We start from the raw sequence: 16,002 nt of genomic DNA, 5'->3' as shown, positions 1-16,002 counted from the left end.
GCATCCATGACTCCTACATCCTCAGCAGGTCTCAGATCCCTGACATCTTCCAGGGTCATGTGAGGCTGCAGAGTTGGCTCCTCAGGGACAAGGGCTACCATACAGGAGGTCCTTGCGGCAGCCTCATACTTCAGCAGAGCGATAGTATAATGGAGTTCATGCCACAACCCGAACTTTGGTTGAGCAAACGATAGGCATTTTCAAAATGAGGTTCCGGTGCCCACACAGGTCCAGCGGAGCACTGCAATAGTAGGTGTCGCGCATCATCATCACTTGCTGTGTGATCCTCAACCTGGCACTACAACAGGGGGAGGACTTGGCTAGGAAGGAGATGGAGGAGCTGCACGTCTCTTCCAATGAGGAGGTCCTCGAAGAAAAGGATGCCGACAATGAGGCCAGTACACTGTCTAGACAAGGCAGATGCGCTTGGGAGACTCTCAGAATAGCTCAATTCCAGAAGGATGATGACAACATGCAGTGAGAACAGTCCACAGATCTTCACATTGCCTCTGTGAATGTCTGACTCCTGTCTGGCTAAGGTCAGCCCACTTGTCACTGATCTGTGATAAGGGTCACATCATGGAGATGCTGCCATGAAACTTTAGAAGCATCTGATCCTTTATTTGCCTTCAGACCTGACCCCTTCAGCTGCACAATGTCACTGGTCACAGATGCTGGTGTGATGGGGGCCAGCCCCACCTCAAAGATGCTGAGAGCACACAGAGAGAATGATGGAACTCTGTGATGCCTGCCCACAACATGCTGGCAGCAATGACAAGCACCATCGAGGTGCAGGCATTAGTAAAATGTCCAATGAGCGTGAAGCTGGGCCATCACTTTGGTCTGAAGGCTGCACAAAGCACAGGGAAGAGGTCCTGGACTGAGACACCTGCCTTCATCTTGTGCAGGGACCAAGCAAGCTTTCACATCTGAGTGACAGGAACACTGCTCATCGTAACAAGGAGCCACAGACAAGGAGATATTCTTGGGAGTTTATTTACAATAGTGAACATTATGTACACTATTAACACCCTTGATTAACACCCTTGCCCAAGCTTTGCAACTCCTAAGCCTGTCACTATGTCTTGGTGTCACCCACTCCCGTGCGACATCCACAGCGAAGGGGGAGGCAGCCTGTTGATTGCTACTCCCTACTTGGGTGAAATTAGCGATGGGTAATATATGCTGGCCTTACCAGTGATGCCTATATCCCACGAATAAATAAAACTGAAATAAATGTGACACAATTGTAGCATTGTGGGCAGAGCTAGTGGTAACTTTTTAATACATTCATGGGAAGTGGGCTTCGCTGGCTGGGCCAGCATTTATTGCCCATCCCTAATTGTCCATGGGAAGATGGTGGTGAGCTGCCTTCTTGAACAGCAGCAGTCCATATAGGTACACCCACAGTGCTGTTATGAAGAGAGTTCCAGGATTTTGACCCAGCGACAGTGAAGGAACGGCAATATATTTCCAAGTCAGGACGGTGAGTGACTTGGAGGGGAACTTCCAGGTGGTGGTGTTCCCATCTATCTGCTAGATGGTCCTTCTAGATGGTGGCGGTCATGGGTTTGGAAGGTGCTGTCGAAGGAGGTTTGCTGAGTTCTTGTCGTGTAGCTTGTAGATGGTACATGTCGCTGCTACTGTGTTTTGGTGGTGGAAAGAGTGAAGGTTTGTGGATGTGGTGCCAATCAAACAGTCTGCTTTGACCTGGATGGTGCCCAGCTTCATGATTGTTGTTGGAGCTGCACTCATCCAGGCAAATGGAGGGTATTCTATCACTATGATTTGTGCCTTATATATGGTGGACAAGCTTTGGTAGTCAGGAGGTGAGTTACTCGCTGCAGGGTTCCAAGCCTCTGATCTGCACTTGTAGCTACTAGTCCAGTTCAGTTTCTGGTCAATGGTAACCGGCAGGATGTGGGAGATTCAGTGATGGTAATGCCATTGAATGTCAAGGGGAATGGTTAGAATCTCTCTTGTTGGAGATGGTCATTGTCTGGCACTTGTGTGGCACGGGAGGATGCAATGGTATGGGGGGAAGCAATGGCATACTGGTGTTGTTGCTGGACTAGTAAGCCAGAGACCCAGGGTAATGTTCTGGGGACTCGGGTTTGAATCCTAGGTGGCAGATGGTGGAATTTGAATTAAATAAAAATCTGGAATTAAAAGTCTAACGATGACCCAGTGTCGATTGTTGCAAAAACCCATCCGGTCAAACATGGCTGATTACCACATACTACCCTCCCTCAGCTGATGAATCAGTGCTCTGCCATATTGAACATCACTTGGAGGAAGCACTGAGGGTGGCAAGTGCACAGAATGTACTCTGGATGGGGGTCTTCAATGGCCATCACCAAGAGTGGCGTGGTAGTGCCATTACTGACCGAGATGGCTGAGTCCTAAAGCTCATAGCTGCTAGACTGGGACTGGAGCAGGTGGTGAGGGAACCACCAAGAGGGAAAAACATACTTTACCTCATCCACACCAACATGCCTGTGCGGATGCATCTGTCAATGACAGTATCAGTAGGAATAACCACTGCACAGGCATTGTGGAGATCAAGTCCTGCCTTTACATTGAGGATGCCCTCCATCGTGCTGTGTGGCACTACCACCGTGCTAAATGGGATAGATTTTGCACAGATCTAGCAACTGAAGACTGGACATCCATGAGGCACTGTGGACCATCAGCAGCAGCAGAATTGTACTCGAACAAATCTGTAACCTCATGGTCCGGCATATCCCCCACTCTACTATTACCATCAAGACAGGGGTTCAATGAAGAGTGCAGGAGGGCATGCTAGGAGCAGCACCAGGCATACATAAAAATGAGGTGTCAACCTGGTGAAGCTACAACACAGGACTACTTGCATGCCAAACAATTGATAGACAGAGCTAAGTGATCCCACAACCAACGCATCAGATGTAAGCTCTGGAGTCCTATCACATCCAGTCATGAATGGTGGTGGAAAATTAAACAACTCACTGGAGGAGGACGCTCCACAAATATCCCCATCCTTAATGATGGGGGAGCCCAGCACATCAATGCAAAAGAGAAGGCTGAAGCATTTGCTACGATCTTCAGCTAGAACTGCCGAGTGGATGATCCAACTAAGCCTCTGCCAGAGGTCTGCAGCAACACAGATACCAGTCTTCAGCCAACTCGATTCACTCCATTTGATATCAAGAAATGGCTGAAGGAACTGGATAGTGTAAATGTTGTGGGCTCTGACAATATTTTGGCAATAGTACCTAAGGCTTGTGCTCAAGAAATTGCGCCCCTAGCCAAGCTGTCCCAATACGGTTACAAAACTGTCATTTACCCGGCTATGTGGAAAATTGCCCAGGTATGTCCTGTACACAAAAAGCAGGACCAATCCAACCAGGCCAATTACCGCCCCTTCAGCCTAATCTCCATCATCAGTCAAGAAATGGAAGAGGTCATCAACAGTGCTATCAAGCAGCACTTGCTTAGCAATAACCTGCTCACTGATGCCCAGTTTGGGGTCTGCAAGGGCCACTCAGCTCCTGACCTCATTACAGCCTTGGTTCAAACATGGACAAAAGAGCTGATCTCCCAAGGTGAGCTGAGAGTAACTGCCCTTTGACATCAAGGCAGCATTTGACAGAGTGTGGCATCAAGGAGCCCTAGCAAAACTGGAGTCAATGGGAATCAGGGAGAAAACTCTCCACTGGTTGGAATCTAACCTAGCGCACAGGAAGATGGTTGTGGTTGTTGGAGGTCAATCATATCAGTTCTAGGATATCATGACAGGAGTTCCTCAGGGTAGTGTCCACACCCCAACCATCTTCAGCTGCTTCATCAATTTCCTTCCTTCCATCATAAGGACAGAAGTGGGGATGTTTGCTGATGATTGCACAATGTTCGTGACTCCTCAGATACTGAAGCAGTCCATGTTCAAATGCAGCAAGACCTGGACAATATCCAGGCTTGGGCTGACAAGTGGCAAGTAACATTTGTGGCACACAAGTGCCAGGTAATGACTGTCTCCAACAAGAGAGATTCTAACCATCTGCCCTTGACATTCAATGGCATTACCATCACTGAGTCTCCCACTATCAACATCCTAGGGGTTGCCATTGACCAGAAACTGAACTGGACTAGCCAAATAAATACTGTTGCTACAAGAGCATGTCAGAGGCTAGGAATCCTGCGGTGAGTAACTCACCTCCTGACTCCCAAAGGCCACCTAAAAGACACAAGTTAGGAGTGTGATGGAATACTCTCCACTTGCCTGGATGAGTGCAGCTCCCACAACACTCAGGAAACTTGACATTGTCCAGGACAAAGCTGCCCGCTTGATTGGCACCACATCAACAAACATTCACTCCCTCCACCACCGATGCACAGTAACAGCAGTGTGTACCATCTACAAGTTGCACTGCAGGAATTCACCAAGGCTCCTTAGACAGCACCTTCCAAACCCACGAACACAAGCACCTAGAGGATTATGGCAGCAGATAGACAGGAATACTATCACATGGAAATTGCCCTCCAAGTCACTCACCGTCCTGACTTGGAAATATTTTGCCGTTCCTTCACTGTCACTAGGTCAAAATCCTGGAACTCTGTTCCTAACAGCACTGTGGGTGTACCTACACCACATGGACTGCAGCAGTTGAAGAAGGCAGCTCACCACCACCTTCTCAAGGACAACTAGAGATGGACAATAAATGCTGGCCCAGCCAGCAAAGCCCACATCCCGTGAATGAATAAAAAAAAACACATTACTTGCCACTCATTAGCCCAAGCCTGGATATTGTCCAAGTCTTGCTGCATTTGGACATGAACTGCTTTAGTGTCTAAGGAGTCGTAAGTGATGCTGAAATTGTGCAATCGTCAGTGAACAACCCCACTTCTGACCTTATGCTGGAAGGAAGGCCATTGATGAAGCAATTGAAGATGGTTGGGCCTAGGACACTACCGTGAAGAACTCAAGGCTGGGAGGGTTTGTTTAGGGGAGGTGTGCCACCGAATAAGTTATAGTCAAAGCCAGGATGTTTTGCATGACAATGGCAGTGTTAACATGTGAACAGATATTATAGAGGGAAATGTGGAGGGTGGCAGTGATTAATTCACTAGCAGAGTCCCAAGTGGTAATGGAGGGTAGGATGAATCGATTAGAGAAGTTCCCTAGCAATAGTACTACAGGAGAAACTATATGATAAATACACATCAATTATGGAACTTCATACAAAAGTTACCTTTATGGATTTGGTTGAAATGCAGCAAATTTGCAACATGGAGAAGTGGAGGACCACAGTTACAGGGATCCCACAGCATCTGCCACTTACCATAAGCTTATCTGTTTGCCCAGTTTCAAAGTTGTCTGAGTTGTTGTCCAGGCACATCTCATCTGATTTCCCTTTGTCGCCATATAGCTGGAGGAAAACATTAGCATCTGTTCCTGCATTCTTAATATCGCTTGTCCAGATCCACAGTGACCATGGATTTTCTAGTTAAAAAAAAGAGAAAAAAAAATATTGCTTTCTTTTAACATACCCTGTGGCAGGTGAATGGGACAGAGCTAGGTCAAGCTACAGAGGGAGTGATGCCCTTCGCAAGATGGACCCTAGTGGTTTTTGACCGTACAGGAAGTCATTGGTATGTCTATTACCTAACACGTGTTCTAATTATAAGGCTATTCTGCAAATAGAAAAGGCAGTAGGGTAAAACAACATTATCAATATGAAACAAAAACCAAAATGCTGGAAAAACTCAGCAGGTCTGACAGCATCTGTGGAGGGAGAGACAGAGATGACCAGATCTTAAGAAGAGTCATACAGACTTGAAATGTTGTCTCTGTCTTTCTCTCCACAGATGCTGTCAGACCTGCTGAGTTTTTCCAACATTTTTTGTTTTCGTTTCAGATTTCCAGCATTTGCAGTATTTTGCCTTTTATTATCAATGTGAATCTTGTTGCTTTATACGAGGTCTTTAACATTCATTGACTCATTTCATGCTGATGTGGAGGAAGGAGACAGTGTTCAAAAACAGAAGCTTTCATTTGGTGGCCAGAGAATTGCTGCAATGTTGGCTGCAAAGACTTTTGCCCTGTTTGTCACTCCAGACAAATTGTTCCCACATGGCAGAGTGTAATGTGCTGAGTAGGAGGTGGCAGTCTCGCTCTGGGCAGTGTGCACTAATCACATGACCTGGTAGCCAGTCTGTGTCAGTGCTTATCCTCCACACAAGCAGATCGTTCAAATCACATTTTCCTATTATGATATGGTTTCATCCCTCTTTCCTTCATCGACACATTCAATCTAATCTTAAGGTTGACATAGTTCCTACCTCAATCACTGACCCTGGAAGTGAATTCCACAGCCCGACAACTTCTTCTGCAATATTTGTACTGCTTGCTAATTATAATTATCTGTGGGTGCAGACAGCGCTACCTGAGCTATTCATTGGCTGCACGCTCATCTGTGGGTAAGTGGGAGAGGAGTGCGGTATGAAGTGTCAAGAATGCTATTTAAAGGCAGCCAGTGTCCCTGTAGAGGGAACTGCAGAGACCCAAAAACAACTTGAGTAACAAATGGCTGAAAGAGTGAGTCAGCGGACTCCAAGGTTCTCCAATGCTGCATTAAAGATTTCGGGTCTGTCAGTGGATTCTTTCTCCCTAAAGGAGTTGGGAGCCCTGAAAATATTTGTTCTGAAGAACAGAACTGGATCATCTGGACTCGAAATGTTAACTCTGTCTTTCTCTCCACAGATGCTGTCAGACCTGCTGAGTTTTTCCAGCAGTTTTTGTTTTTTGTTTTTGTTCCTGAAAATATTTACTGAGGAGCTGATGGAAAGAGAACACTGAGTATGTCAGTTACAGGAGAATCGCACCAAGAACATAGGCTGCAACGCCGGAAAATGATCTAATTAGAGCGAGTAAGTTAAGAAAGTCGTCCTTATACTTTCTGCTTGCAATGAGCCACTTCAAGTTTCATTAACTAGAACACTGACAAGGCTGCCCTTCCCCACCATCCTTTAGAAATTCAAGAAATGAAATTGTTGAGTTGAATTTAGAGAATACATATGTACTTTTCTGTCTCTTCTGTCGCAGTGAAACCATTTCATAGAGTTCACGTTCAATCAGTCCATCTCCTTCATCTTCATCCAACCATTTTCTGCAGGGGAACGTCTGTTCAATGCCAGTGAATGGGCAGAAAACTATAATCTGTGTAGATCAATTAAAGACTGATGAAAATTCCGGTAGAGAACAAACAGCAAGTGAGGTACATTAAATAGACATTCTGGAATTCATTAAGTGCAAGATTTTGCAGCTAAATAATGCCCAGGCTAGGATGAGATCTACATGCGTACACAAACATTATTTTTTGCAATAATGCACAGCTTAGATTGTGGAACATATAAAATAATAGTTTGGAATGTGGTGCATAAAAGATAGTATTGCTAGGAGGGTACGACACTCTGTATAACACATGTGAAGGAATGAATTGGATACATTGGTTTAGATGTGCTATACATGATATGGCACTGGAGGAGGAGTATGCATCATCACATGCAGAATAACATACAGGGTGAACTATGCAACGCATAGTGGTGCCTTACATATGGACGAATATATTATGTATAGAGATATATATTAGATATAGCGAAGCATGTTACATATGGTGAGTGGAGTGTGTTGTGTGTAGTGGAGTGTATTGCATGTAGTGGAGGGTGTTGCGTATAGTTTTTTTTAATTCACTTAGGGGGTGTGGGCTTCGCTGCCTATGTCAGCATGTATTACCCATCTCTAGTTGCCCTTGAGAAGGTGGTGGTGAGCTGCCTTCTTGAACTGCTGCAGTCCATGTGGTGTAGGTACATCCACAGTGCTTTTAGGGAGGGAGTTCCAGGATTTTGACCCAGCAACAGTGAAGGAATGGTGATATATTTCCAAGTCAGAATGGCGAATGACTTGGAGGGAATCTTCCAGGTGGTGGTGTTCCCATCTATCTGCTGTCCTTGATCTTCTAGATGGTAGTGGTTGTGGGTGTAGAAGGTGCTGTCGAAGGAGCCTTCATGATTTCCTGCAGTGCATCTTATAGATGGTACACACTGCTGCTACTGTGCAGCGGTGATGGGGGGAGTGAATGTTTGTGGATGTGGTGCCAATCAAGTGGGCTGATTTGTCCTGGATGGTGTCAAGCTTTTTGAGTGTTGTGGGAGCTGCACTCATCCAGGCAAGTGGGGAGTATTCCATCACACTCCTGACTTGTGCCTTGTAGATGGTGGACAGGCTTTGGGGAGTCAGGAGGTGAGTTACACGCCTCTGACCTGCTCTTGTAGCCACACTATTTATATGGCTAGTCCAGTTCAGTTTCTGGTCAATGGTAACCCGCAGAATGTTGATAGTGGGGGAATTCAGTGATGGTAATGCCATTGAATGTCAAGGGTGATGGTTAGGTTGTCTCTTGTTGGAGATGGTCATTGCCTGACACTTGTGTGGTGCGAATGTTACTTGCCACTTGTCAGCCCAAGCCTGGATATTGTCCAGGTTTTGCTGCATTTGGACATGGACTGCTTCAGTCTCTGAGGACTCGCGAATGGTGCTGAACATCAGCGAACATCCACACTTCTGACCTTATGATGGAAGGAAAGTCATTGATGAAGCAACTGAAGATAGTTGGGCCATGGACACTAACTGAGGAACTCCTGCAGTGATGTCCTGAAGCTGAGATGATTGACCTCAAACCCACAACCATCTTCCTTTGTGCTAGGTTAGACTCCAGCCAGTGGAACATTTTCCCCCTGATTCCCATTGATATCAATTATGTCAGGGCTCCTTGATGCCACACTGGGTCAAATGTGGCCTTGATGACAAAGGCAGTCACTCTCATCTCACCTTGGGAGTTCAGCTCTTTTGTCCATGTTTGAACCAAGGCTGTAATGAGGTCAGGAGCTGAGTGGCCATGGTGGAACCCAATCTGAGGGTCAGTGAGCAGGTTATTGCTAACCAAGTGCCGCTTGATAGCACTGTTGATGACCCATTCCATTACTTTACTGATGATGGAGAGTAGACTGATGGGGCAGTAATTGGCCGGGTTGGATTTGTCCTGCTTTTTGTGTACAGGGCATACCTCGGCAGTTTTCCACATAGCCGGGTAGAGTGGAATATGTTGCATGTAGTGGAGTGTGCATATAGTGGAGTGTATTGCATGTAGATTGGAACCAAGGGTTGGCGGGAAAAACAGTTGCTGAACAATGGGTTACCCTCAAAGAGAGATGGTTTGGGCACAGTCAAGGTATGTTCCCTCAAAAGGGAAAGGTAGGACAAACAAATCCAGAGCTCCCTGGATGAGAAAGGAGATAGAAATTAAGTTAAATAAGAAAAAGTGTGCTTACCACAGGTGTCAGGTAGCAAATACAATTGAGAACCAAGCTGAATACAGAAGGTTCAGAAGGGATGTGAAAAAGCAAATATGGGAAACAAAGAGGCACTATGAAAATAAATTGCAACTAACATAAAAGGAAATCCCAAAGTATTCTATCAACACGTCAATAGTAAAAGGAGGTGGAGGGCCGATTAGGGACCAAAAAGGGGATTTACACATAGAGGCAAAAAGCATTACTGAGGTGTTAAATGAATACTTTGCATCTGTCTTTATCTGTGAGACAGATGCTGCCCAGGCCATGGTGAAAGAGGAGGATACTCAGTTATTAGAAAGGCTTAAAGTTGATAAGGAGGTATTGGATAAGCTGCTGGTACTTAAAGTTGATAAGGCACTGGGACTGGATGAGATGCATCCAAGAATATTGAAGGAAGTAAAAGTGGAAATTGCAGAGACACTGGCAATAATCTTTCAATGTTCCCTGGATTCAGGGGAGACGCTGGGGACTGGAGAATTGCAAACATTATGCCCTTGTTCAAAAAATGTTGTAAAGGTCTGCCCTGCAATTACAGATCAGTCAGTTTAACTTCGGCGGTGGGGAAACTTCTAGAAACAATTATTCGGGATAGAAGTAATAGATACATGGAAAAATTTGGATTGATTCGGAAGAGTCAGCATGGATTTGTTAAAGAAAAATTGTGTCTAACTAACTTGCTGGAGATTTTTGAAGAGGTAACAGATATGGATGATGAGGGCAAGGCCGTGGATGTGGTGTATATCGACTTCCAAAGGGCATTTGATACAGTGCCACACAACAGACTTGTGAGGAAGGTTATAGGTCATGGAATAAAAGGGACAGTAGCAACATGGATACAAAATTGGATGAGGGATAGGAAACAAAGGGTAATGGTTAATTAATTTTTTTGGGCTGGAAGAAGGTTTGTAGTGGAGTTTCCCAGGGGTCTGTATTGGGACCCTTGCTCTTCCTGACATATATAATTGATCTAGATCTTGGTGTGCAGGGGACAATTTCAAAGTTTGCAGATGACACAAAACTTGGGAGAATTGTAAACTGTGAAGAGGAAATTGTAAAACTTCAAAAGGACATTGACACATTGGTGGAGTGGGCAGAAAGATGGCAGATGAAGTTCAATGTGGAGAAATGTGAGGTGATACACTTTGGTACAAAGAACATGGAGAGACAGGATAAAATATAGGATACTATTCTAAAGGGTGTGCAGGAGCAGAGATTCCTTGGTACATAAGTCATTAAAGGTGACAGGACAAGTAGAGAGAGCTGTTTCTAAAGCATACAGTATTCTAGGCTTCATTAATAGGGGCATAGAATACAAGAACAGGGAGTTTATGATGAACTTATATAAGACACTGGTTAGACCTTAGCTGGAATATTGTGTAGAATTCTGGATGCCACGCTATAGGAAGAATGTGAACACATTGGAGATAGTGCAGAAGAGGTTTATGAGAATGGTTCCAGGGATGAGACACTTCAGTTATGAGGAAAGATTGGAAAAGATGGGACTGTTTTCCTCGGAGATGAGAAGGCTGAGAGGAGACTTGATAGAAGTTTTCAAAATCATGAGGGGCCTGGACAGAGTAGATAGGGAGAAACTGTTCCCACTCTTCCCAATCTCAACTTTTTCACACAGCGAGTAGTTAGGGTTGGGAATGCACTGCCTGGAAGTGCGGTGGAGGCAGGTTCCATTGAGGCATTCAAGAGGGCATTGAATGGTTATCTAAATAGAAACAATGTGCAGGGTTACAGGGAAAAGGCAGGAGAGTGGCACTCAGTTAAAATGCTCAGAGATGATGCAGACATGATAAGTCGAATGGCCTCCTCCTACACCATTATAATCCTGTGATTCTATGACTTTATGTAGTGGAGTGCATTGCATATAATGGAGTGTGTTACAAGGATGGAGCTGGAGATTTAGGTGTTGAACTGGGAGGTTGAAGCACAGGTAGTTTATCAGTGTCACTTGAAGCCTGGGATTACTGCAATAGAAAGACTGCCATTCCATACATTGTAAGGATGACACTGCCACTTTTTATCCTTCTCTCCATTGTCTCCCTGTGCTGTATCCTTGCCTGGTAACCCACAGAGCACATTCTGCACTCACAATCCCCCAAATACTCTAACCAGAGAAGCAGCTGAATAAGGCTGATCATGTTGCTATGGGAAAGAAGGGAGTGGAAAAAAAGCCAATGTCTTAGGCTCTTTCTCCTAAGGCAGACCTTTTTATTGGGTGGTTGCAAAGAGACTGACCTGATAAAACTCATCCTTCTTTACTGATTCTACAGGAGATTTAGAAACTGAGCTTAGATTCATCTCAACACAGCATCTGATGGGGATAAAACGGCTCATTACTTGACAATATGGGGGAAGCCCTTCCTTGAACTATATAGGTAGTGAATTGTAAGTACATTCATTTCATAAATAAGTCAATTTCACATCCAAGACATCCAATCAGGCAGCTGAACTTTTCATATACAAGAAGTTAGCTTACTTAAATGACTCAACTGAATGATTAGTTGTTTAAATACCTACTGCAAGTTATCTATTACATGTTGCGTAGCATTTTCCTTCTCTCACCTTTTCACAGAACCATCCAGAACTGACTCCAGAGTTATCATGGCCAATGGTGACTCTGCTCAGTGGGCTGAGGAGAGCAGCAAGCTCCACATTAAAGATGTCAGTTATGCCACGTTCAAAATGGCCACCTTCTAGGAAGATTTTTCCACTGTTTTTAATACCTTTGGATCCATGGAGGATGATGTGTACTTTCGAGTTGGTCCCAGCTCCTCTGATGTTACCGGTTACTACAGAAACATTGTAAACAATCCCTGGAAAATCAAATTAGAACAATTTAAAATCAGGGGAAGAGCAATGTGTTGTCTATAGTGATCAGTAGCAAGAGTCACCAACCAACCTACACCAGGGAATCAATGGTTCAGATCTCATACAAGCCCTTGAGAATTAACTGCCCTCTTAAAGAAATTTAGGAGCTTAGGGATCACAGTACCTCTTCGCCTGTGGTAGGTGGATTTGAATCCAGGCCAGACAAATAGAATGACACTCTTGGTGCCCTGACGAACATTCCTCTCAGCCAACACCATCAAAAACAATGTTCACCTGATCATTCATCTCAATGCTCTTTGTGAGATATTGCTGTGCCCAAAGGGGTTGCCTTGCTACCTTCCTAACAACAGAGGTTATTAATTATTGTGTAGCCCTTTGGGACTTGCTGAAAAATGTGGTAAGGGGCTACATAAATGCAAGTCCTTTCCTCCTTTATATTACTTGAAAGGCAAGGGCTTGGGAGGGGGAGCAGAATAGATTTACCAGAACACTGATTCAGTAATTTGGAGAGACTGGAGAAACTGAGACAAAAACAGAAAATGTTGGAAAAATTCAGCAGGTCTAACAGGGTCTGTGGAGAGAAAGACAGAGGCAATGTTTCAAGTCTGTATGACCCTCCTTCTTCTAGAGAAACTGGGATTGCTCTTCTTAGAGCAAAGAATGTTACGGGGAGGATTAATAGAGGCGTTAAAAATCATGGGGGCTTTTGATAGGGTAGATAGGAAGAAACTATTCTCACTGGCAGAAGGGCCAATAACCTGAGGACATGGATTTAAAATAATTGCTAAAGGAACCAGGGGGAAGATGAGGATAAAGGTTTTATGTAATCAGCTGTTACGATCTGGAATGGGTGGTGGAAGCAGGTTCAATAGTAACTTTCAAGAGGGAACTGGACAAACACTTTGTGGAGCTAGGAAAAATGAGCAGAGGGGTAGGACTAATAGTGCAATTCCTTCAAAGAGCCTGCACAGGCATGAGAGACTGAATGGCCTCTTTTTGCACTGTATGTTACGATGATTCTAGCTAAGTCCAGGGTATAAAACTGTATAAATCGCAATGCAGAACAAATTAAAGAATCTTCTTCAGAGACACCATAAGAAATTGAAAGGTCACATTAGTGGAGTGAAAGTGGTAAGGTCAGTAAAAAGGCAGGGTTTAGGTACCATCTTGGGTTGGAGTAGAGAGAGCTTCATTCCCCATCTAGTCTGTGATATACCTCAACTGGGGGTGCACATTGACATGGGTACCCAAAATGGAAATGTTCTAAACCAGTGCTGGAATTCTTCATCCCGTAGATCTCAAAAGTCACATAAAAAGGAGAAAATAAAACATGCACAACAGAGTGGAGTTCTGCTTTTCAAATCATTGACCCCCAAAGGGTTATGGATGCTCCATCGTTGACTATATTTAAGGCTGGGACAGACACATTCTTGGTCTCTCAGGGAATCAAAGGGCATGGGGAGCATGTGAGAAAGTGGGATTAAAGCTCAAGATAATTCATGATTGTACTGAATGGCAGAGCAGGCTCGATGGGCAGTATGGTCTACTTCTGCTCCTATCTCTTGTGTTTTTGTGTTCTTGACAGCTGGTGAAAAATGATCCAGCTCTTCCTCATCTTGGACCGTGTGCCTGCAGTCTGCATAGGAAAGTCTCCTCACTGGGATTCTCCTTAGGCAAAACTCCCAACCAGCCAACATAACTCCGAGCGAAGATGGGTGGAATGCCTGGATAGATGCACAAAAACAGGGTTTCTCTGATCTTTTGCTGAAGTTCCAGTGACTGATTGGAGAATCCCTCAGGAAATTCCCAGAGCCTGTGCATTATTCAGGAAACATTTATTGAGAAACGATTTGCATCTTCCGGGTGACCATGTAATGCTGTGCTCTATCAGTGGCAGAGCAGATCCTTACACCACCAAATCTGGTACTGAGCCAAAAAGACTAGAATGATCCCATGTTTGATCAGTTGTTTGTGCAGATTTAACTGTTCTCTTGCAGAGCAGAAACTGTGTTGTCACAACTGGACTCAGAACCTCTGCATTAAAGGAGCCTAAAAAATATCATACAATCACCTATTCATGCTTGTGGCCGCTCCTAAACCATAGAGCAGATTTATACAGTCCCCCACAGGTGGATGTGCAGGCAGCAGGGGAATGGTGGGCACCAGGTGACTGCCTGCCTCCAACCTGTCTGCTAACTAATGGCCACTTAAGGGCTGCTTCACACCCAGCCGCAATCTTGAGGCTGGTGGAAGAGTTCAGGAGCTGGGGGGGGGATGAAGCTGCTCAGGCCTCAGGCCTTGGGTGGGAAGGGGAGACAACTCCCTCAAGGGCCCCCTTTCCACATTGGACTCCTCTGCCCAAGGTCTGCCCACACACGGGTGCTCTCTCCCCTCCTGGCATCTCCATCAAGATCTCCCACCTCTCCCCACCCCCTGCGCCTCACCTCCCCTCCCTGCTGTGAGGCCCATCACCACCACACTGGCACCTCCCCACCACAACTCCCCACACTTATCTGGGCTGGGACCCTGGGGCTTAGAATCTGGGGGCTTCTTGTCGTCCCAGTTCTGACCACTGCTGCAGCTGGTGCTACTGAGTGAGGGGTGGAATTGTCCAGTCCCCAGCCAATTAATGCTCCTCGTGGCTGCAGGGCTGTTGTGATTGGTACGGGTGGGTTCCCTGCTGACTCTTCAGGTAGTGGGGTGGGAAACCCTGTTAGCTGAACAATCCTACGCATAGAACAATAGAATATGCAACTAAATGCAGAAAGTCATTTGGCCATTGACCAGGATTTTCTGCTCCCTTTTGCTGGGGGCGTCATGGCAGGTGAGATGGCAAAAATCGGGTTTACTTCATCGTGAAAACAGTTCGCAATCGTCCGCTCCTCTTGCTGATGGCAGATCCATGTTTCCCACTCCTGAATGTTGGGTTTCCTCATTTGCATTCATTTGCGCCTAATTATAATCCCTGCTCGCCGGAATCATCCCCCCATACTGGATCATGAGGGCCACGTCAGCATTCAATCATGCCGACGTGTTTCACAATGGTACATAAGCGACATGCACCTGGCAACCTGCACTTTACTCCTACATTCGAGGGCCGTTCCTTGTCTTGGTCAGTGCTCGCGCAATTCAGTGTCAGATTTTGGTGGCAGCGCCACATCAGTTTCAGGGGGGCTATCTTGAAAGTCCAATCTCACCAGACCAACAGTAAGATGGGGGTGTCCTCTCAATGGCTCCAGGGCAAGGGCAGGCTTGGTGAAGCGGGGAAGTGAAGTCAGGCAACTTGAGAAGCTCCAGGGCAAGGGCACGGTTGGCAAAGGGTGGAATGCCAGGGAGTATTTTTGGGGGATGTGGGGGAGTACATGTTTAACAGTGCATGTGGCCTCACAATGTTGAGGGTTGAGGTGGACACAGGGCATAGGCCCCTCTACCTCAGAATGTCCATGAGCTAACTTACGGATAAGCACCATAAGAGCAATTGGATCAAAGGATACAGGGGAAGGAGTGAGATGTCTATGAGGGAGGGTAATCTTAACGTCCACACCCTCGGTGACATTTTTGAAGCCTTGGGAGCATGCTTCATTGCTGGGGTAAGGCGCTGTCTGGAGGAGGGCGTATTGCCAGCAAAGGTCCAAAGATGCTGACTCGTCAAGCATCTCTGCAGCATTCCATTAGTGACGTCAGCCTGCATGGCTCAGGAGCTGATCCACTAATGTGAATAGCTTCATGGGTAGTAGCCTTCAATTGGTCAGCGCTCCTCAAGGCAATCCA

The 16,002-nt window shown here is 45.6% G+C and overlaps 1 protein-coding gene across 1 annotated transcript in view; it reads right to left on the bottom strand.

Annotated features, from left to right (window-relative positions):
• The window catches only part of loxhd1a (lipoxygenase homology PLAT domains 1a), a 287,997-nt gene that overhangs the window by 146,728 nt on the left and 125,267 nt on the right, over positions 1-16,002 (bottom strand). The window contains exons 13-15 of the mRNA XM_041183529.1: positions 11,965-12,215; positions 7,060-7,195; positions 5,319-5,479 (exon numbers count right to left, since the gene is read on the bottom strand). Coding sequence (XP_041039463.1) covers positions 5,319-5,479; positions 7,060-7,195; positions 11,965-12,215 — 548 coding nt within the window. The remainder of the gene's footprint in view (positions 1-5,318; positions 5,480-7,059; positions 7,196-11,964; positions 12,216-16,002) is intronic.

This window comes from Carcharodon carcharias, chromosome 1 (genome assembly GCF_017639515.1).
Source record: "Carcharodon carcharias isolate sCarCar2 chromosome 1, sCarCar2.pri, whole genome shotgun sequence".
Lineage (NCBI taxonomy): Eukaryota > Metazoa > Chordata > Chondrichthyes > Lamniformes > Lamnidae > Carcharodon > Carcharodon carcharias.
Note: the sequence above shows the minus strand (reverse complement) of the source record. Positions and strands in the feature narration are given on the sequence as shown.